Below are 22,113 nucleotides of genomic sequence, written 5' to 3' on the forward strand. Positions count from 1 at the left end.
CCATGCCCAGCCTAATTAATAGCATTTTGTTTTTTTAAATATGGGTGGGTAAGAAGGTTATATGCAGTGTGTATATATGTGTGCATGTACACTCCTTGATGTATGTACTAATGAAGACTAGAAGTTAACGTTGGACCAGGCAGTGATGTTGCATACCTTTAATCCCAGCACTTGGGTGGCACAAGACAGGTGGATCTCTGAGTTTGAGGCTAGCCTGGTGTACATGAGTTCCAGACCAGCTAGGACTACACAGATAAATTCTGTCTCAAAAAGAAAGAAAGAAAGAAAGAAAGAAAGAAAGAAAGAAAGAAAGAAAGAAAGAAAGAAAAAGAAAGAAAAGAAAGAAAGAAGAGAAAGAGAAAGAAGGAAGGAAGGAAGAAAGAAAGAAATCAGTGGGGCATCTTTCTGTATCACTCTACATTGTATTTTTCTCACTGAACTTGCTGATTTTACTGACTAGTTAATAAGCCTCTGCACCCATCTGTCTCTGCTTACCTTCAGCACTGGAGTTATAGACATGGTACCATGCCCAGCTTTTACATGGATACTCAGATCCACATTCAGGCCTTTTGGTTGCACAGTAAGCACTTTACCCGCTGAGCCATCCAGCCACAATTACTAGATTTTTAAATATCCATTGTATGCCCTCCTCTTTCTTCCATTGTCCAACTTTTATTGAAAATAGCATTTGTCTGGTTAGTTTTATTCATTAATATCATGAAAGTTTAGGGTCCTTACTTTTTGCTGTGTAGTTGAAATAATATCAATGATAAACAGATCTCTGTCATATAGAATTCTTTGGACAAAGGTATTAAGGGGAAGCAGAGAGGCACTGCCCCTTGATTCAAGGCTGACAACAGAGGCCTTCTGCTTACTTTAGTTGTCTGCCGCCTGTGGACCCAAAGAGAGCCCAGTTCACCCTCAGGCATCAGCTTAACATGTTAAGTCCATAGGGATCTCAAACATAATCACCTCAAATCTTTAAGGAGCTTAACTGCTCACCAATTGGGATTTCTGAATGCATTTATTTTATTTAGTTTTGAATAGGAAATGCGTTGTCATCACTGTGAATTTTATAAGTACACATAGAAGCTTAATTTAAGACTTACTCCTTTGTTTTATTTATAAAAAGGTTTTAAAGTGACTTAATTAAATACAAATATATATCAAAGACTTAAAACTGGATCAAGATCAAAATAATATTTTTAAAAGGAAAGATAATTGTATCAGGATATTGAACCAGAGGCTTTCTTTTCTAAAAGTAGGTTGTTTGTATAAAAATAATATTGAGGAGAATGTGTCAATCTCCCAAATTCCTTCTATCTAGAGATTAGTTCTTGAGTCATAGTTAACGTGAGTGGGAGTTTGCTGTATTGACTGTAAATTAGATAACTAATGAAGCCAAATATCAATTCAGAGTTTCTGTTCTTCTGGAGAGAGACGCTTTGTTCTGAAGTTCTTTTAATATTATTTCCTACATCCGGTAAACCCTTTAAACACTCATGTGTCAGATGCTGATGTGCTTAGCCACATGAAGATTCAGAGAGTAAGTGATCACAAACTTCATCCTAAAACACATTACTTGAGGGAGTGGGAAAATGGTCTGGCCAGTAAAATCTGGCTACATAAGTAAGAAGACCACATATAAGGCTGGGCAGGACAACGCACCCACCTGCCTATAATTTCAGCCCTAGTAAGGAAAAAAATAGTTAGGTATCTGGCCTGCCCAGGGTCAATGAGTGATCTTCTTTCAAAAAATAAGCTAGAGAGCATTGAAGAAGACATTCAACATAAGCCTCTAGCTTCCACATACATGTGCCATGTATACATACCACATTCACACACAGAGTTTGACTGCTTATATCAAAGGCGTGAGTAATATAATGGCCATTGTACATTGTATTCAATAGCCGAAGACTTACTAACACTTCACCAGGACCATCCCTTAGTCAGCCCTAGTAACAGCTTGGGTAGAATAGTAACAGTAGCAGTCAATGGTTTCTGAACCCTTGCTGAGCCTCCTGCCACAAGGCACTTGTGTAGCTTGAGTCCGGGTGCCCCATTCTGTGCTGCACTCTGACCCAGCCAAACTAAAGGCTAAGCCACACGGTCCTGGGATGATCACTTTGACTTAGAATACCCTTCACCAGCTAGTGCAAATATATGGAGCTTTCAGTGAAATTCGATTAGTCTTTCTCTAAAAAGGAAAAGAAATCCAATTTTACCAAACACGGACAGACGGTGGACAGCACTTTGATGTTACAACCTCTCAGTGATGCTTTACTTAGTCACAAGTTCATAAGCAAGAAGGCTTAATTACTTGGGAAAACACAGGATTAAAGCTAGACACAATGTCTGAGTATCCGCTGTCGAGCGACTTGATTCGAACCTGTGCACCCAGTTCGTGTGTGGTGGAAACTTTGATGTGCGGGATGACAAGCTGAAAGTCATGACCTGCTTGGAGAAGCTCCTTCAGATGGCAGTTGCAGGATCTGTAGGCGGAGAGGCAGGGTCTACCAGGCCTGTTTGCTCAACTTTGATGTCCAAGCAGCCACAGGCTCCACTGTTTGCTCTTTCACTGGAGGATGGATTGGGAGCCTCCCACCTTTCCCAGTGGACAATGGCCACCGATGGAGTGTGACGACTGTTGACCATTCCAGAAGCCTGGTGAACCAGAACAGGCTTTGGGAAGTGCAGAGCTTTTAAGACCATCATTTCTCCAGATGTAGCTTTCCTTAAAGGCCTGGGGTCGTTGGGAGCATGCAGTGGAGATAAAAATGGCCTTCTGTTAGCAGACACCAGTACAACTTGATCTTAAGATTCAGTAGGCCAAGGAGATATGAAAATTGAAAGTTTAAGTCTTTCTTATTCCCTTCATAGAGTCTATGTGCAGAGAGAATCGATGTGGCTTTTTAAAAAATGGCATGGTTTAGATCATTTTAGTTTCTAATTTCTCAAAAAACAAGCTGTGAAAACATATGTCTGATAATGGAGTAGTATTAGAATATATAAAGAACTTTTGCAAATCAGATAAGCAACTAAAATTTTTTAAAGTGGGCAAAAGACTTAAGATGTTTCACTTAAATAAGGAATAGAAGAAAAATGTACACATGAAAAGACACAGCGTTAGTCATTAGGGAAATAGAAATTAAAATTATATTGCTATGCTGACAGTACTGAGGCCTAGAAAAGTTGTAAAAAGAATTGCCGTGTGTTGCTTATAGGACATATAATGATATAGCCACATCAGAAAACACTTGGGCAAGTTTACAAAAGGCAAGCAAACATGTGCCACGTAGCACAGAGATACTAGCTCCTAGAGAAATAGGACGTGTATGCATATATATGTAGCTGCTTTATATTCGTAGAACAACCAAAGCCTGGCAGTTAAGTAGTGACTAGACAAATTGTGGTACATCCATACAATTGAATAATATTCCATAATTTAGGGGCTCAGGGCAAGGGAAGCTGGTGTTTAAGAGCACATATTGCTCCTACAAAGGACCTGAGTTCAGTTACCAGTAGCATCCACATCAGTCAGTCACAAACACCTGTAACACCAGCTCCAGATGGAACACCTCCTTCTGGACTCCACATGCACACGTTACATACCTCAAAATAAATGTTCTTTGGTTAAGGTCTCATGTAGGCCTAGCTGGCTTCAAAAGAGATGTTTTCTCTTCTTCTTTTAAAGGTGTACATTGCCATGCCCCTGGCAATAAATCTACCCCCCTTTTTTTTTTAATAGAGCAAGGGTGAGTTAGGGAGATGGTTCTGTCAGTAAGAGCATTTGCTTGTGCAAGTAATGAGTTCTAATTCCAAGTACCCACATTAATAAACAAAAACAAAACCCTGGCCTTGCGTGCACATCCATGTAACCTCAGTATTGAAGGGTTGGAGACACAGATGCCTGGAGCTCACTAGCCAGCCATCCTGAGATGCCACTTCAGGTACTGTGAGAGACTCTGTCACAAGGGAATAAAACAGAATGCCACAGAGGATGACACCCAAGTCATCCTCCAATTTCTGCATGCACAAAAGGGGAAAACAGGAGCTACTCATATATGCAACAAAAAAGTTTCTTCAAAAGCCTAATGCTATAGTAAAGTCAAACCAAAAGCCACCTATTATAAAATTCCACTTAGGCCATATTCTGGGGAAGGTAGTTTTCTAGGGACAGAAATCAGATAAGTAGTTGGGTTTAGAAGTGCAGAGGGTATAAAGGACCTTTTAGGATGAAAAATATTGAATATTCCCTATGTAGACCAGGCTGGCCTCGAACTCACAGAAATCCACCTGCCTCTGCTGCACAAGTGCTGGGATCAAAGGTGTGTGCCACCAACTCCGGGCTTAAGTCATACATCGTGAAAAGTTGTCCTCAGCTACAAAGCGAGGTTAAGAGGTTAAGACCAATCTGGTTATGTCCACATTGGTGGTGTCCAGCAATATAATGCTATGTTCTAATGGTTAGTAGAGAATGAAAGTCAGTGATTTCATGAAGTATTGCTACTGATGAATCATGAGAGTCATCTTTGTCACAGCATGTATTGGGTTTACATATGCTCCAATAAGGAGAAAGTCTGAGCTATTTGGTGAGGGCATTGCCTTTCCCCCACCATTCTTGGGCTCATTACCCTTAGGCTGCCTGTCGATGAGACCCTTAAATAGTGAGGCTGTTATTAGGAGCCTGAAAGAGACCTGTGGTGTAGACATTTAGACTTGAGTCTTCTTGAGCCAGCCTGTTTTTGCAAGCTCCTGCCTCAGAGAAGGTGAGAGTTGTATAGAGAGTAAGGACCCCAGCAGAACTGTTTGAAATTCCCCATGAGATCCTCCCTCCTCCCCTGTCTTGCTCACCCCCATCCCCCAAGTGCACTTCATCAGCATCGGAAGGACTGGTTCCCGGCACTGCCTGCCCTGCTTGGCTGGCGTCCCTGAGGAACTGAGCTAATGAGTGGATAACACGCATTTGCCAAGGCCTTCCTGGATGTGGTACCTGGGCTTTGTTAATTTTCAGATGCTGCCATCCTTGGCTGATGACCATTTAATTCTCTTTCAGAGCAGTCATTTATTTTTAGCATTTGCTTATTTTCCCTCCACCTCACCCAGGGAAGAGGACCATTACGTCCTGTCTATAAGAAACCAGCAGTCGCTGTCAGGGTGCTGGCCCATAGAGGAGGCTCTTTAGGCCTCTGTCTCCCTTGTGCACCCAGAGGCTCCACAGGTGGTCTCTGTGCCAGCAAGCCAGTGCGGCCCTTGCTGGACTCTGGTGTCTCCTTTGCTGCTGCCTGGATCAGAGGTAGAGCAGGCAAGGCATCTCTGTCCCTATACATTAGCAGGAAGAGGAGATGGCAGGATCTAGGACCAAAGAATGCTAAGGGAAGACACAGTTAGGGAAGTCATGGAACACCATAACCAAAGCAACTTAGGAACAAAAAGGGCTTATTTGACTTATACTTCCACATCACTGTTTATCATTGAAGGAAGTGAGGCCATGGAGGATGCTGCTTACTGGCTTGAATCCTCTGGCTTGCTCAGCCTACTTTCTTTCAGAACTTAGGCCCATTATCCCAGGGATGGTACCATCCACAGTGGCTGGAGGACCCTACCCCATCAATCACTAATTAAGAAAATGCCCTATAGCCATATCTTATGGAGGCATTTTCTTAATTGAGGGTCCCCTCTCTTAAATAACTTTAGTCAAGTTCCCTAAAAACTATTTGTGTCAAATTGACATAAAACTATTCAGCACAAAGACCTTAGTTATAAGCTTTGGCCAACCTCCTCTCTGGCTGTGACTACATGTCTAGCACAGGTATATCCAGTCTTCCTCTGAAGATATCTGTAAATGCAGCCCTAGACATTTGAAGATGGCACCACCATATCTTAGTGTCCCAAGGTTAGAAATCCCTAGCTAGTATATAAACAATGTAGGATCTAGAGTCAGATACTGGGTTTAAATTCAAACTCTGCCTCATACTCACTAGGTGCTTGGCTTTTATGTGATTATTTCCCCAGCCATAAAGTCAGATAATAAACAGGTCTACCTCAAAGCTGTGAGGTTTAAATGTAGAGGTAGATGTGTGTGTGTGTGTGTGTGTGTGTGTGTGTGTGTGTGTATATATATATATATATATATATTATTTAGAACAGGGTCTGCCATATAGCAAGCTATGGTGGGGTTACATGACTTTATTATTATTATGGACCTCCCCAGAAGGCCTTTCAGATAAGCCTACCTTAGATATGGTGGCAGTAGTACCTGCCTCATCAGTAACTCTTAGGTGACTAAGAATTAGTAGGACTCTGAGATTCTTTTTCCCTCTAAGAAGCTGGGTCTATAACAGGGGATCCCTGAGTAAGATTCCTTGATATGTAGTCATCTTTTGTCCCAGGTGGCCCTCTGCCCAATTCAGGACAGTGCCCAGTATTTCCCAGCAAGGAAGGGTGGGCAAGGGTGCTGGCCAAGTGCCTGGAATGCCAGTGCCATGCCCCCAGGAAAGTATTCAGGACTTCTCCACTGCTGCTGCTGTGGCCGATTATCTCTGAGTAACAAAGAATCATTTCTAATCCCATTTGGAATCGTTGTTCATGATAATCCTGTTTCGTGGTAATGATATTCCAATTGCAGCATGCTCCGTTTCTAGTTTGGCAGATGCATGACTCGACCTCAGGCAACCCAAGACACTGCTCGATGGAAAGCTGTGCCAGCTCATTTGCCTAACGTGACAGTATCAGTCCCTCCCCACCCGGCTTCAGTTCTGTATCCTATCCTGGAGTTGTATGTTCAGTGCTCTTCTGGAGAGTGTCAGTTGGGGCAGGGAGGCATTCAGTGCCATCTGGTTGAGCTTCTGAGAAAAGGATGTTCATCTTGGGTACTGTGATATGGTCCAGACCCATATCTCTTCTTTAAGAGACATCTTCCAGTGCGTCTATGCCATAAGCTACTCATTTGAGTAGGGCTCCCAGGCTGGAGGGGCAGGCAGGGATCTGAGTTAGATAAGGGCAGTGTGTCAAGTTCCAGCAGTGTGACATCTACATGAGTAAAATACGGTGTGAGAAGCAGTATAATAAATGGTTAGTTGTTTATGTATGAGTGGACAGAAGACTACAGAGCCAGAGTCATGTGATGCTATGGGACTATGTTCTGTTCAGTAGCTACATCAGTGATTTCATTGAGGCCAATCAAACTGGCAGATTAAATGATGTGCAAAGATATACTGATAGGCTAGGTGAAAGAACGTTATTTCAATGCATTGTTTATAGCAATGGTTTAAATTGGTGCTGGTAAAAATTAATGCAGCTAAGGGTATAAGCTCAGGGTTATAGTGTTTGTATGTCATGTATAAAGCCTTGGATTTAATTCTCAGCACTGCAGAAAGAATTCCTCTTTGTGTGTGTGTGTGTGTGTGTGTGTGTGTGTGTGTGTGTGTGTGTGTCTACATGTGTATGTGTGTACACATGTACTAAAGGTCAACATTGGGTGTCTTCTTTTGTGGTTCTAAACCTTGTTTTTTGAGATACAGTCTCACCATTTGGCTGGCCAGTAAGCACTAGGGATCTTCCTTTCTCTGCTTCATCTTCAGCACTAGTATATAGGCATATGCTACCACACTCAGCTGGTCTTTTATATGAGTGCCAAGGACTAAACTCAAGTCCTTATGCTGTACTTTTCTGATTGGGCCATCTCCCCAGCCTAAGAAGTTTTTTTTTTAAGATTTATTTTTGTGTGTTGTTTTGTCTGCATATATACCTAGTATCCACAGAAGCAAGAGGGTGTCTTATCCCCTGGAAGTAGAGTTATAGGCTATGATGGTTTGAATGAGAATGGCTTCCTTAAACTCCTCTGTCTAAATAGTTGGCTCCCCATTGGTGGGACTATTTGGGAATTAGGAGGTGTGGCTTGTTGTAGGAGGTGTGTCACTTGGGGCTGGCTTTGAAGTTTTAAAGACTAAAGCCATTCCCATTGTGCCTCTCTGCCTCCTGCTTTTGGATTTGTCTGTTTTCAGTTGTTCCTGCTGCCATACTGTAGTGATATATTATTTATGACTTATTAAATTAAAGCTTGCCTGAGGATTCAGAACACAAAGTCAACCACAAGCCATAGAAGCCAAGCACACACCTTTAATCCCAGCAGCCAGGAGCTAGGAGGTGGTGGTACACACCTGTAATCCTAGGACTCAGGATTAAGAGGTAGACTGATCTCTCGGAGTTCAAGGCCACCCAGGGATACATGAGATTGAATCAGTCTAAAAGAGTAACAGACCACATGCCTTTAATTCCAGCACCAGAGGGGTATAAAAGATAGAAGCAGGGACTTCAGTATTCAGTAGGAGGCATTCATTCTCCAGCCACACTGAGGAGAGGCAGCAGTTTGAGGCTTGGTGAAGAGCTCATGTGTGGACAGCCCTTCCAGCCTGAGCTTGAGGTGAGAGCTAATGACCATCAGCTTGAAGTTTGAACCCCAGTATCTGTCTCTCTGTCTTTTATTAAATTGTGTTACACCATATTTTCACTCAGCTATCATGAACCTAACCCTCTGAAACCATAAGCCCAATTAAATACTTTCTTTGACAGTTTCCCTTGGTTGTGGTATTTTATCACAGCAGAAGAAAAATAACTAATACACAAGAATTAATGGGACCCCTAAGAATTCCTTTTTAAATAAAAAATTAGTTGAGGAACTGGAGAAATGACTTAGGAGTTAAAATTGCCTGTAGTGTTTCAGAGGACCTGAGTTCAGCTTCTAGCATCCATGTCCAACAGTTCACAGCCACCTATAACTCAAGCTCCAAAGTAGCTGATGCCTTCTGAACTCTAAGGGCATCTGCACTCATGTAAACACACACATACACTGATAGACACTGATACGCATACATATAAATAAAGTGAATCCTAGAAAAAGAAAGGGGGCTAAAGAGATGGTTCATCAGTTAAGAGCACACTGGCTGTTCTTTAAGAGGACCCAGGTTCAATTCCCAGCACCCATATGGCAGCTCACAATTGTATATAATTCCAGTTCCAGGGCTTCTAACACCTTCACACCAATGCATATAAAATAAAGTTAAATATTTTAAAAAGGAAAAATAAGAGGGGTGAATGTACAGGTTGATAGTTAAACCAAAACTCCTGTGAAATCAAGGTAATACTTAGATAAGTACTGACTAAAACGCCTGTGTGCCATGTTCAGGACAGTGTCCAGTGTAAGTCGATAGTATAGTATTTCCCAATAGTCATTTTTTTCCTTGCCCAGGCCTTTCATACTCTGATGTGTCCTTTGCCCAGAGAGTCTAGTTTAGACCCATGCTGCAGGAAGAAGCCCTGACAACAAGGTTTGGTAACCATACATGAGCCACAGCCTAGAGGCCATGGAGTCATCTTGGTCCTGGAAGGCTGTGCTGGGTGATCCTCATTCCTTGGCTCTTGCCTTATTTTGTTTGTTTGTTTGTTTGTTTGAGCCTTACCTATCTTGGACCACCACTGAGTTTGACCCTTGTCCATTTTGGGCATATTCTCTTTGTCCCAGCTAGCTGCTGTGACCTGCTCTGCTTTGCCATCTGAAAATATCACTGTCCTCATTTACCTAGTAGGGATCAGTAACTGAGATAGTACAGCTAGGCAGGGGTGGAGTGATGGTGTTGGTGCACACCTTTAATCCCAGCACTTGGGAAACAGAGGCAGGTGGATCTCTGAGTTTTAGACCAGCCTTGTCTACAGAGATAGTACAACAAACTGACAAGAGCCACTGAGGCCTAAGGATGTGCCTGGGTTTAGACCCAACCTGACCTGTGTTTTTGCATCTTGGCTTATTTAGTGTATACATTTGGCTCTTGGTGAGCCTCAGTTTATTCTTTTATAAAATAGCACTGCCCTTCTTCACAAGGGCAGTAAAGATCCAAACTAGTGATTCTGTGAAGTGTCTACTACACTGGTGCTTATAATGGACAGTTTCTGGTTCCATAGTAACTGCACAGAAGCTTATCGTTGTCCAGTGAGAAACTGTAACACATTTTCCACAGGTATCTTATTTGCTACCTTTCTTTAATCCATTTGTAAGGAAGCCAACTTTACAAAGAAAACTTGTTCTCTGTCCCTGTCCTTTGCCTTCCCAGTTCATATGCAGTGAGTGACACAGGGCCTCTAGAGTTAGCACACTTCAGTGCCTGTGGTCAGACTGCCCAGACTTGCAAATAGCCTTGTGACCAGGCTACTGAATGTTCCCCCTGTTGACTTTCCATCCCAGCTCCCAGATTGACTTCTTGGCTTGCTCATTGAGGTGTGGGCTGGGTTGAGAATAGGTTACTCTATGCTCTCCATACACAGTGGCCATATATGTGCATTCGATGTGGGATGGGGAAGAGGAGGAGGACATGGAATGTCTTGTGAAGCTTGACATTGTGCAGGAATGACCTGGATCTGGGATCATTGCCCCTTGCTTCATCAACTCCAGCTTCTCAGCAGCCATCTTGCTGCTGAGCCACTGCAGCCACTGAATCCAGAAAGCAAGTGTTAAAGTGCTCTCCCTCACTGGGGCCTGAAAGTAACAGCTCACTGAGGTCAGAATGAGCAACTTCCGACAAGCACTCCCACCTCTAATCTAATTACTGCCAGATCAACAAATTAATTAGCTGTGGCTCTAAAGGGAATTCCCCGAGTCCCAGGAACTGCCACTTGGGAACCACTCTCCCAGGCATGTCCTCAGTTTTGTCTAGGAAGTATCCACAAGCTAGAAAGGGCCTGGTACTTAGGAAAGTAAGATGCAGGTTTTCACAACTAACCTGCAGCCTATTTCAGACCTTCAGACGGTTAGGCAGAACAGTCACTTTTCTCCCAATTTCTCTTCATTCCCCATCAAATAAAATGAATGTATTCCTTTCTCATTCATGTATTCATACACTCATTCAGAAAACCGAATCTGTGAAGTGCACTGGTTAGTGTGATACACAGTTACATATTTCAAAGTAAATATACACAAGATCTGAGTGCCAGCACTGAGTACAGGGCTGAGAAATAAGTTTTGAGACATGGCTTTTGTTCTGTTTTCTGATGGGAAAGCAAATAAAAGTCAGTAGGCAACTGTGAACCATGAAGGCCACCTGGGTGCTGAGCAAAGAGGAAGGATGAAGCCCCAATTTGGAGGTCAGAGGGCATCACTGAGTTCATGGTGGTGCCAGTTGGTACCTCAAAGGTGAAAGAGTACTTGCCAGTTGTAGCGGGGAACAGCAAAGTGATATCTTTGACCTTTGGTATCCTTCAGAGTCTACTGTTTATTTATATTGTGTCCCTAATTCTTCAGTTCAAGAGATCAGACTTAGAAATTCTATAGTTCAGGAAACTTCCTATAAGTAATAACCTTTGCAACAAATGGCCAAACTGGATACTCAATCCTCCTTAAAAAGTCACATATCCATGTTGCTATGTGTGTATCAGCCTGACTGCATCATGTCATAAAGCTCCGTCCCCCAGGGATATATACTTGCTTCTGGATAACCCCTACTGCTGCAGAATGCTGAGATGAACAGTCCTGTATTTCCTTTTATAGGCCTGTATGAGATTTTTTTCCTTTAGGAATATATACTCAGGAGCAGATTGCACAGGATGAGGCACTTAATTTGATGAAGTGTTACAAGAGAAGCTTCCAGAACAGCATGGCTGTACCAGTCTATACCCTGACAGTGCATGAAGAATCCCAGGTTCCCATGTCCTCACTGACACTTGGTATTTTTCAGCTTTCTAACTTTTGTCAATACATTGAGTTTAAAGAAGTGTCTCATTGTTGCTTTAGTTTGCGTTTTTTCTAATAACAGACAAACTTGAGAACTATTATATGCTTTCTAATCTATTCTCTGGTGTCCTCTTCTGGAAAATGATTTCATATCCTTGCTGGGTTTTTTGTTTGTTTGTTTGTTTGTTTGTCTCTTCCTCAATCATTGCTTGTCTGTTCAAATTTACTACAGACTGATAGCTGAGAGTTGGTATGAGGAAGTGAGGGCGCTGTAGCATACCTCTCATACTAGACATTCTCTGCTTCTTCGAATAAGTAAGGGAAATAGGGGGTGATCTCTAGCTTTAAGATAGGCAGATCTTTCTATAGACTACCAGAGGCCAGATCCTGAGCTGCCTGAGAGAAATGCTGATGAACCCAAGACCAGTGAGGACTGTTTGAGTAGTTCCTTTGAATAGAGATGAAAGTTAAAGAAAACTCATTAAATTGAATGGTGTCCTCTGCCTCCTTTAGGCAAGTGATTAAGATCCATCCAGTGTAGGCCATTTTTTGTTTAATAGTAGCTACTTAAATTTAAGGCAGTGGTGGCTGAGCTTAGGCCTGCAGCTTGTCAGCCAGCACACCAATACCAGAACAGAGGAGAGGGCCCACTTACCCGTTGGTAGACCCTATCTGATACTGGGCTGTCAGCTTTGTCCCTACTGTTCATACTGTGACTGACCCACTGTCTCCCTGTGCTCACCTCTCCTCCCACTTTTGCTTTGGACCAGGGAGTTTCTTCCCCTTGTAGCAGAAATCTCTTCGTTCCCAGCATCCCTTCATTGCTATGGACTTCTTAGCAATCCTTGTATCTGACTTATAGCTAAGCTTGTCCTCAGCAGTCTCGTGATGGCTTTCTCTAGCCTGGCTCACCCCCTAGCCTGTCTGTGTTGCTTTACCCACAGTGCAGTGGGGATCTTTGGTCCTCCAAGCTAGAAGTGAATGGTTTTCTAATCCAGGCTGGGCTAGCTTCTACAAGGAGATGCTAACTAAAGATTGGTGCTCAGTGCTCTGTGCTGGTGCTCTGTAAGGTGTGACCATTGCTGGAGAGAAAGTCTCATAGCCTTCTGGCAAGGTTTTTGGAGCAGTGGTTGGAGCAGAGCAGTTGCTTCCTAAAGGTCTATCTTCCCTCAGTGGGGCTGCCGCCTTTTGAGTTTTATCAGAAATGAAGGGAATCATCTCAAGGTTGTAGATGAGTCACTATCTTGGATTGCTTACCCTCTTTAGTTTCCAAGTTTTTGAAGTGAATTGCCTATTTCTTTGATTGGGTTAGCAGCCCCAGGGCCAATTCCCAGCCACTCTCCTCTCCCCATCCTTCCAGACCACTGTCTGCCCTCCAGGGCCAAGGGCAGCATACATGTTGCTTGGCCACATCCTGCAGCCTGCAAATTGGACAGATGGAATCAATACTCATGAACCTGGAGAGGCCCAGGTAGCACAGTTAGTGACACTAGCTGCCTGAAGGGACAGTCTGCCATGAGAAGGGGGTGTGATTGAATAGTGATTGGACACAGCAGCTGAGGATTAACCAAATTATGTCTCTTTGAATTTAGATTGACAAACCCTTCTCATTTGAACTTGAAAACATGTCAACTTGTGCAGACTGTAGAAGAACTGGCTACCTAGTCTAGGGCTGTGCCGGCATACATCCTGGGAGTGGTCAGTTCAGGCCCAGATTCAAGTTATTGTTAGGATAGTGCCAACCAAGAGAATAGGCTCATGTATAAGCAGCTTCTTCCACATACCTGTAGGCACTATAGAGTTTCCTTCCCTCGTAGTCTGCTAGGAAGCCTTGTGATCTCTGTCTTTCTGGTAAGGAAGAGGAGGCTCGAGGTCAAGTGCCTTGTCCAAGACACCATCTGTAAAAGACAGAACTGCATTTGGATTCTAGGTCCCCATGCATGTTAGAAAGTGTCATGCTATCTACTCAGTTTAAGTGTTTTAGCTCATAAGCCCAATGACTTGTGTTCCATCCTTGGATCCTACATGGTGGATAACTGACTCCTGAAAGTTGTTGTCTGGCCTCCATGTGATGCTGTGACACATACAGCTGCACACACAAACACAAATAAATAAAGAAATTTAAATTTATAAATGGTAATTTCCTAATTTTGGAACTTGCTGCAACTATTAGTTATCATCCTACAGTTTTCCCAGCCAGGGGTGGCATACTTGTAATCTTAGTTCTCATAAAGTAGAGGCAGCAGACACAGCAATTCTAGACCAGTCTTGGCTATATAGCAAGTCAAAGGCTAGCCTGGGCTTCAAAAAAAAACCTTGGTTCAACCCTGTTAGCAGAGATGTGGGTGAGCCAGCCCTAAAGTTGTAAGCATGGGACAGATGTTCCCATTCCTCATCTGTCTTATGGCAGCATGGACGGATGGGAGTGCCCTTCCCCCCAGCCCATCAATGTCTAAGGCACATGGGAGAACTGGGCCTTTGGTCATAAAAGTGGAAGAGCCACCCTGAGCCCCACCAGTTGGGACACTCAGGAGAGCAGGCCTTGCATCTCACTGGAGCAACACAATAGAGCTATCCCTGTTAGTGCAGGTGTGGGTGAGCCAGCCCTGAAGTTGTAAACATGGGAGAGCTGTCCCCATTTCTCATCTGGGGGCAACCGTACAGCTGCCCAGGCCCAGAACCAGGATTATGACTCGGCCCACCCCAGCATCCACCCTATCTATGATCTGCTGGAGCACATGAAGGGATCTGACACACAAACCCAAAGCTACAGGATCTCCAAGAATCCCAGTGAGAACCCAGCATCATAGTGTAGTAGCAACCAGAGGCCTCAAACCAGACCAACTACTATTTGCAATCAACACTTGCAAGTAAAGCTATACGGACAAAGGGTTTATGGCATGACTCACTGTGTCACACTGCAGCTTCCATGATGAGATTTTTAATTTCCCCCTCTTGAATTTTTTTCCGTTTTTCCCTTAAATTTTGTTTTATTGGGGGGGGTGCAGGGGCGGAGGGTAGATGCAAAGGGATAGGGAAATGAATAGGATCAAGATACATGATATAAAAGACACATAGAATAAATTAAAAAAGAAAAAGGCATTATTTCAAAAATAAAAGATTGCCTTTTTTTTTTTGAAACAATATCTCATACTTAGACTAGCCTCAAATTTCTTGAAATCATCCTGCCTAAGCCTCCCCACTGTTGAGTTTACTGCCATGTGCATTGTTTGTATCCCTTAGTAGCCTTGAACACATTGTGTAGCTGAGGTCTGAGGATGATCTTGACTCTGTAGCCTCCGAGTGCTAGAATTAAATATGGACTCATAGCACTGCATCTTATTTGATGGATTCTTACAACTCTTGTATAGACATAAAAATATTGTAAGCTCTACTTATCTGATAACGCTTTTACTCACCAGTGTTTGTACTTTCAATCTACAATTAAAACTCTGTCTCATTTCCTAATTTTACCATTATTGTCACTACTCATGTAATCATGCCCAGATTGTCCCAGATTTTACTTAACCAGACGTTGTACCAGTTGAAGATAACAATGTGCAAACCAGGTGATACATGGAAAAGCCAGCAGCACTGTTGGCTGCAAATACTGAAAAACCAAAAGAAAACTGAAACTAAAGTCTGGCTTTTCGATAGTTCTGATAGTCCCAGGTATTTGTTTGACACACCTGCCATTTATGCCTTTCGAAGTGTTAATGGTTTTGAAAGATCAGTTCAGAAAAAGTAAAAAATTACCTTTCAAAAGGAGAAGATCTGGCAAAGGACACTGATAAGGAAATCATGAAACAGGGGACAGAGAACTATTACACCGAGTTTTTAGAAATTCAGCTTGGCTAGGAATCAGAGAAATGAAAGTTGGAGTAGCAGTTTGGCTCCATGATCTGATCTGAAAAAGAAAGAAGAAAGAAAAAAAAAGTCTGAGGTAGAGAAGGCAGAGTTATTGCGTGCTTCATACTTGGCTAGTGAAAATAAAAATTAGTCCTACCTCTGAAAGGCAGCTTAATAATATTTATCAAAGTCCTTTGAAGTGTGTATCCTAGTGTTTTTGGTGCCATATGCTTGCGAGATAAGTACTCAAGCTGAGGCAGGAGGATCGTCACAAGTTTTAAGGATAGCCAAGGTTACATAACAAGTCCTTGTCTCGGTGGGGAGAAGAAAGAGCTCCTTATACTTTCTCCTAGAAGTGTATTTTCTAGTAATTTGCTTATCATCAAAATATTGGAGATACTCTCTTTTACAATAAAAGATTGATTAGAAGAAAGAATAACTAGTTGTGGTGGATACTTTTAATCACAGCACTACAGAGGCAGAAACAGGAGGATCCTGTGAGGTAAGGCTAGCCTGGTCTACATAGCTAATTATAGGACAGCCAGGATGACAGAGATCCTGTCCCAAAAATCTAAAACAAAGCAAACACAGAATAATCTTATGATAAAATATTCTACAACTATGACAAATGATGTTTCTGACCTGCATGAAAAGGGGTACATGCACTTAGAATTTGTGTATGACCCAGTTACTATAAATTATATATGTGTTTCCTTAAAAAAAAAAAAAAGTTAAATATGCTGTGTTCTAAGACATTTCACTTGTAGTGTGCTGTCCTTCATAATGCACATGTACTTCTCGTGTTAACCCATGTCACCCTTCTAGTGCACGTGTATTTCCCATCCCAACCCATGTCACACTTTGCTGTAATGTTTCCCCATGCTTCAGAAGATTTATTCCTAGGTGTTTTTATTAATTAAAATTGTTTTTAGGCAATTTTTTATAAATATGTAATATATTGGTCCTCTCAGCCTTCACCCCCTCTCTTCTCCCTGTCACCCTTGTTCTCACTCCTTCCCCAATTTCAACACAATTTCAACATCAATGTCTATTTATATTACTTTGGTGTAAAGGTACACTTGCTTCCTTCCCTGGAGTCTGTAAGTTCCATGTCTAGCCCATAGACAAGTGAGTAGAATGTAGTGGGCATTTGATAAGTTGTTTTTGAATGATTTGTCTGTCTTATAGCTGTGAAGACCAGACCTAAGACCTGCTTTTCTAATTGCTTCCAGTGTGGTGCAGGTCCTGCTTGCTGCTGGAGCTGATCCAAACCTTGGGGATGACTTCAGCAGTGTCTACAAGACTGCTAAGGAGCAGGGAGTCCATTCCTTGGAAGGTAAGGTCTGGCTACCCTACTGCTCTGGGTGCCTCCACTTGTGGCCTCCACAGGCTTTGCTTAGTGTCAGTGGCTACTCAAGGGTATCTCAAAGGGGCTTAGAAGAGATGCCTCCCGCGGTTCCTTTCACCACTTTGAAAGTGTTGGGGGGAAGAGATTTTGGAGCCTGAGTTCATGGCCTAATTGAGGTGGGGATATTTCACCTGGTCTTCTGAGACTGGGAGCCTCAGAGGGGAAAGCAGTGGAACAGATTTCAATGAAATGGTTGAGGATACTGCATGGAATGTGGGCTTGCTCCTTTCACTTCCTACAGGCTCACCTGCCCCAATACTAGACATACTGTCGTGATCCCCTTAGCCATAGACCTTTCCAAGTACTGTGAATATTGTTTTTTCAATGTGCGGTCTGATCTCTAGGACTGGCCCTTTGCTTTGCTGTGACCTAGGGCAAGGAACAGATCTTTGTGCTTTGTTCTGAGAGCTGTAAAAGTGGGCGTGTTGTTAATACCTTGTGGGTGTGGGTTTGATTATCGGATTGCAGAAGAGGTGTTATGGCACCTGTCTGTTGGAGTGAACCTGGTCAAAATCAGTCTGTTGTCTCTGGTTAGTAGTCCTTCAAAAATGAAATTGAGAAGAATGTGGGTCTGCACTGGCTGCAGACAAATGTATATTTTATATCTGAGCTTTTTTTTTTTTTTTTTTTTTTTTTTCCTGTGCAAACTGTGCCGCCTCCTGCCCATTGTCAGCTATCACCCAGACAGACTGCTATTCCTCTGAGATTTGGTGACAGGACAACTTGTAGCAGTGGTTGCTTTAGAATCAGTACTAGTAAGAGCAGGACAGTAGCCCTGCTGATTGCCTTAAAAGTCAGCACTTGAATCCTGGAGGAGAATCGACAGAGAGACTCTGCATGCAGCTCTCTGAACAGCTCCATGGTGGCCCAGTGCAGAGGTTTTGTTGCTGCCCCAGGGAGAAAGTTTCTCAGATCAGTGGCATGAGGGGAGTACCCAAGAGCATCAGGGCACTTTGCCCATGTGGATGGAGTGTGAAGTTACCCTGCCCTCAGCTGCTCTTCTGAATGCTCCTTAAATCTTGGCCTCTTCTGCAGTTATTTGAACTCGTGCCTGCCCATATGTCTTTTCTTTCCTTCCCAGCTGACAGTTCCTTGTGTAGATCATGACCTGTGCTTCTATGAGTTCCCCTGAGCTGAAAGGGTGCTTACGTTATACTTCCAACAGATGAGAAGTTCAAGAGTACCAAACTTGCCATATATTTGCTGCTTAAAATGGACTCAGCTGATGGTCTATCTCCTGTCACTCAAACACAGCTTCCTCCTTGAGTCTACCAACTGTTCGAGTGCTCTCACCAGAAAGCAGAGACTCTGTCAGATGGTGGGGCCAAGGAGTGGGAATTCTTTGAATGCCTTCTCTTCTGCTCTGAGAATTTTAGCACATTTTGCAGAATCACAGTCCAGCTTTTGCTCTCAGCCTGATGGCTTTGTGTTCTAATGTTTCTCTGTAAGTTGATGTTCAGATTCATTCTAGATCAATGCAATAATGGTCAACAGTTTTTGTTTTTGTTTTGTTTTTCTGGGAATAGCCAAATTGTATAAATTTCTACTTAATGGACCATTTGGTGTGACTACTCAGCCTCACTCTTCAGTACTGAAGCAACCATGATGGTGCCTGAACAGACTTTGCTCATTTATTCATTTGACCAGCTTCCCTGAGTTCTTTTTAACTCTAATGGCATCCAGCCCTCGTTGCAAGTAGACAAATAAGTAGGTAGACAGATGATAAAACTATTAGGAAAGGCTGCCATGAAAGAAAGATAAAATACAGTGGGCTTTCTATAGAGTCAGTATTTATTCAAAACTACTTACTGATCACATTTCTGTGTGCTAGCACTTTTCTAGGCAGACATACTCCCTACCATCATGTACTTTTTAGATCAAATGACCATAAGGCCATTGATGATTGGGTCCTCCAGCGTGTGACAAGGCAGTTTTGATGTATTGTCAATACCCACAACTGTATCAAGTCCCTTCTTTCCCATCCTCTATTTCTTTATTTTATCTACAAATTGAGAGACTTTTTTCTACCATTTGTTGTTAAAATAAAAAATGTGTCCCACATACATTTTCTTTCTTTATCCTAATGACCTTTGCTTACTCCTGCACATTAAGGACATGTTTTTAGGGAACCACTAGATTTTCAGTAATCATCAAAGTGTTTAAGAAGCTTTTTAAAGGATGCATCCTAGGGCCAGGCATGGTGGTACACACCTTTAGTCCCAGCACTTGGGAGGCAGAAGCAGTTGGATTTTTGAGTTCATTGCCAGCCTGGTCTACAGAGTGAGCTCCAGGACAGCCAGGGCTACACAGAGAAGCCCTGTCTCAAACAAACAAACAAATACATCCTAGGACTGGAAATACTGCTCAGTGGTAGGGTACTTGCTCGTAGGCATGAAGGCCTGAGTTTAGTCCTCAGCACTGTTTTTTTGTTTTTGTTTTTAATTGTAGAATTTTGTTAGGAATCATTAGTAAACTCAGTACTGGTAGCTTTTATAAAATCCCCTCCCCTTCATTGACTGCCTTTGTCACAGTTTATTTTCCTAGGTATATCTGTTTAGATGTATTTTGTTCTCTGTTTTCTGGCTGCGACTAGGATGATGACAGTTCGTGTATGTCATCTCAGGGTTCTTCTTCAGCTGCAGGTTAATTGTAAGGGTGGCCCGTGTTTTAGATCACATGTCAGGTTCCAGTATCAAAAGGTTGGATGCCCCTGAATCCTTTGCCATCTTCTTCACCATGTTTTCACACCTTTCTCTATTCAAAGATTCCTTGTCTTTTCATCCTTCTGTTAGTCTAGCTCTGGGTCATCCTCATGGGTGAGATACAAGCGTAAGATCCCTGTGGTTCATTGTTTTCTTTTGACTGTGTATCTGTGTGTCTGGGAGATGTGAGGGGAAGAATTTAGAAGAATGAGTCTCAGTATCACAGAAAAGCCACAGGCTTAAGGCAACTAGACAGTCCTTGCTGTCAGAGCAGAGTCAGGACCAAAGTTCACTATATGTTATAATTGTTATTTCTGTTGGTCTCAACCTATCCTTGGTACTGAGGGAAGATGGTGGATTGTAATTTGTAACCTTGGCCCAATTTCCCTAACCCCAATAATATACCCTTTGTCTGCCTGTCAGTATCTCTGTGTTGATCAAGATATAAAATAATGTGTTGTGTGAATTACAAAGTTCTCTATAGTTATAATTGCTTATTAGTTCCATTTATTTATAATTCAGCTTGCTTTTACTGCATGTCGGGCCCTCTGCCAGATGCTGGGAATATCTAAATGGATATACATAGTCTGGCCCCTTGGCAGTGCTCTTAGCCAAATAAGATGGACCTCAACAAAGAGTCACATTACAGACTAGTAAAGGCAAAGGTAGTTAACTTTATGAAAAATATAAGTTGCACAGAATGAGGAACTGATGGCCTTTTTTCAAAGATCAGGCTATGTCTTAGACATGTCATTGGGTGAGTGACTCTGAATTGGGTCTTAAGGGTGAGTTGGAGATTGTCAGGTTGTCTAAGAAAAACCATCCAGCAAGGAAACCAAAAGATAGGGGACATTATTTTGTATCTACACTGCTTGCCCAGAACACACACTGCCAGAGGAGGTCTTTGCTGTCCTAGCTGAGGTCCATGCCAGTATGGCTCCTTGAGGAAGCCTGCGTAGCCAGGTACATTGCAAACTCGTGCCCTCATATCAAGGTTGGTGTTTTGGGGTTATGTTGGGCTTGTTAGCACAGCTGACCCAGGAGTACTTGGTATGGAAATCTCCTTGTTATTGTTGCTATTCTCTGCAGCCCTCAGAGTGGTGTCTTCAGAGTCATAATAATGTCCTGATAAAAAGCTCAGGAGATCCTACCAGGCAGCCCAGCCGGGGTCCATCTAAGCCCTGTCACTGACTGTGTAATCCTGGCAAGTGACATAAAGTCCTGGACTTTCAGACTTTTCTGTAATACAGGGATAGCAGTACCCAAACAGTAACCATATGTATGTAAAAGTCAGTGAAGTTCCTCTGTGAAGGTAGGTTTGGGCTGAGTATAAGTCAGATCAGCTGTTTAGGAAGTAGTAAGCAATATACTAAGGAGTACAAACAGGTTGGTTGTCTGCCCACCAAGGCTTTCTTAGGAGATTCTTGCCATGGGTCACTGAGTTATATGGGCCAATGGTCTCCGTAACTGTATGATTTCTATGGTTCTGAATACTCAGCTACACATAGAACAAGTAATAAGCTCAGAGGAAGGGGGATTTGAGCTGCTTCAGGGTTGAAAGGAAGGGGGAAGGGAATACATTTGGAAATACATTCTAAGAAAGGGACACAGATGGGACAAATATGACAGGCAGGTGGGATTATAGCTGTTCCTCTGCCAGCTCATTTCCTGTCTTAACCACATTCCTTTCAGAGCCCCAGCCTACCTGCTTACTCTAGGAGACTTCCACTTGTGGCTGGGCAGTGGGCTGCGATCCTCAGGTGGAGGAGACATTAAATTAGTGGTAACACTAAACAAGTCAGCCAGCCGTGGATGCCGCGGGCTGCTTATAAGTAATGGTTATAAACATTCAGTGTCTGGTGCTGTCAGAAATGCAAGCGAGCACTCCAAGTGCCTCTCATATGTACAATTAAAACAATAAAACATGGTAGAAACGTGGCCCGAACAGGCTATAAGTCAGGTTCTCTTCTCAGCTCCAAGTGGCAGCTGAATAAAGATGAGTCCTGAAGAACTGGGTTGGCATAGGGTTCTTCTAGGGTAAAGGCTTGTCATACTGGCCCTACCAGAGCCAAGCTCTCCCACCCAAGAACCCCTTCCCATGGGGGGACAGGTCCTGGCCTGCTCCAGCTGACCTCCCCATCTCTTGCCTTCAGATGGGGGACAAGACTGTGCAAGCTGGCGCATCACAAACCAGTGGACAAGTGCCCTGGAGTTCAGGAGGTGGCTAGGAGTCCCTGCTGGCGGTAATGGAACTGCTCTCTATACTACAATAGTTCTTTTTGTCCCCAAACCATGCTAGGTGTGGTCTCACCCATTCCATAAGCACCCGGTGTATAAGTTAAGCACCATGTGCCCAACCAAGCCTTCCCTGGCATAACAGAGAATGCATGACCCCTGAGAATCCAGACTATGGGAATACAGAGACTCCCAGG

At 43.0% G+C, this 22,113-nt stretch overlaps 1 protein-coding gene across 3 annotated transcripts in view; it reads left to right on the forward strand.

The window, feature by feature from the left end:
• The window catches only part of Clpb (caseinolytic mitochondrial matrix peptidase chaperone subunit B), a 116,833-nt gene that overhangs the window by 23,036 nt on the left and 71,684 nt on the right, over positions 1–22,113 (forward strand). For 2 of the 3 annotated variants that reach the window (XM_051192400.1, XM_051192399.1), the window contains exon 4: positions 16,804–16,907. In XM_051192400.1, the coding sequence (XP_051048357.1) occupies positions 16,804–16,907 (104 nt within the window). Of the gene's footprint in view, positions 1–16,803; positions 16,908–21,834; positions 21,925–22,113 lie in introns of all 3 variants that reach the window. The other variant, XM_051192398.1, reaches the window with a different exon arrangement.

Source organism: Phodopus roborovskii, unplaced genomic scaffold (assembly GCF_943737965.1).
Source record: "Phodopus roborovskii unplaced genomic scaffold, PHOROB, whole genome shotgun sequence".
Taxonomy (NCBI): domain Eukaryota; kingdom Metazoa; phylum Chordata; class Mammalia; order Rodentia; family Cricetidae; genus Phodopus; species Phodopus roborovskii.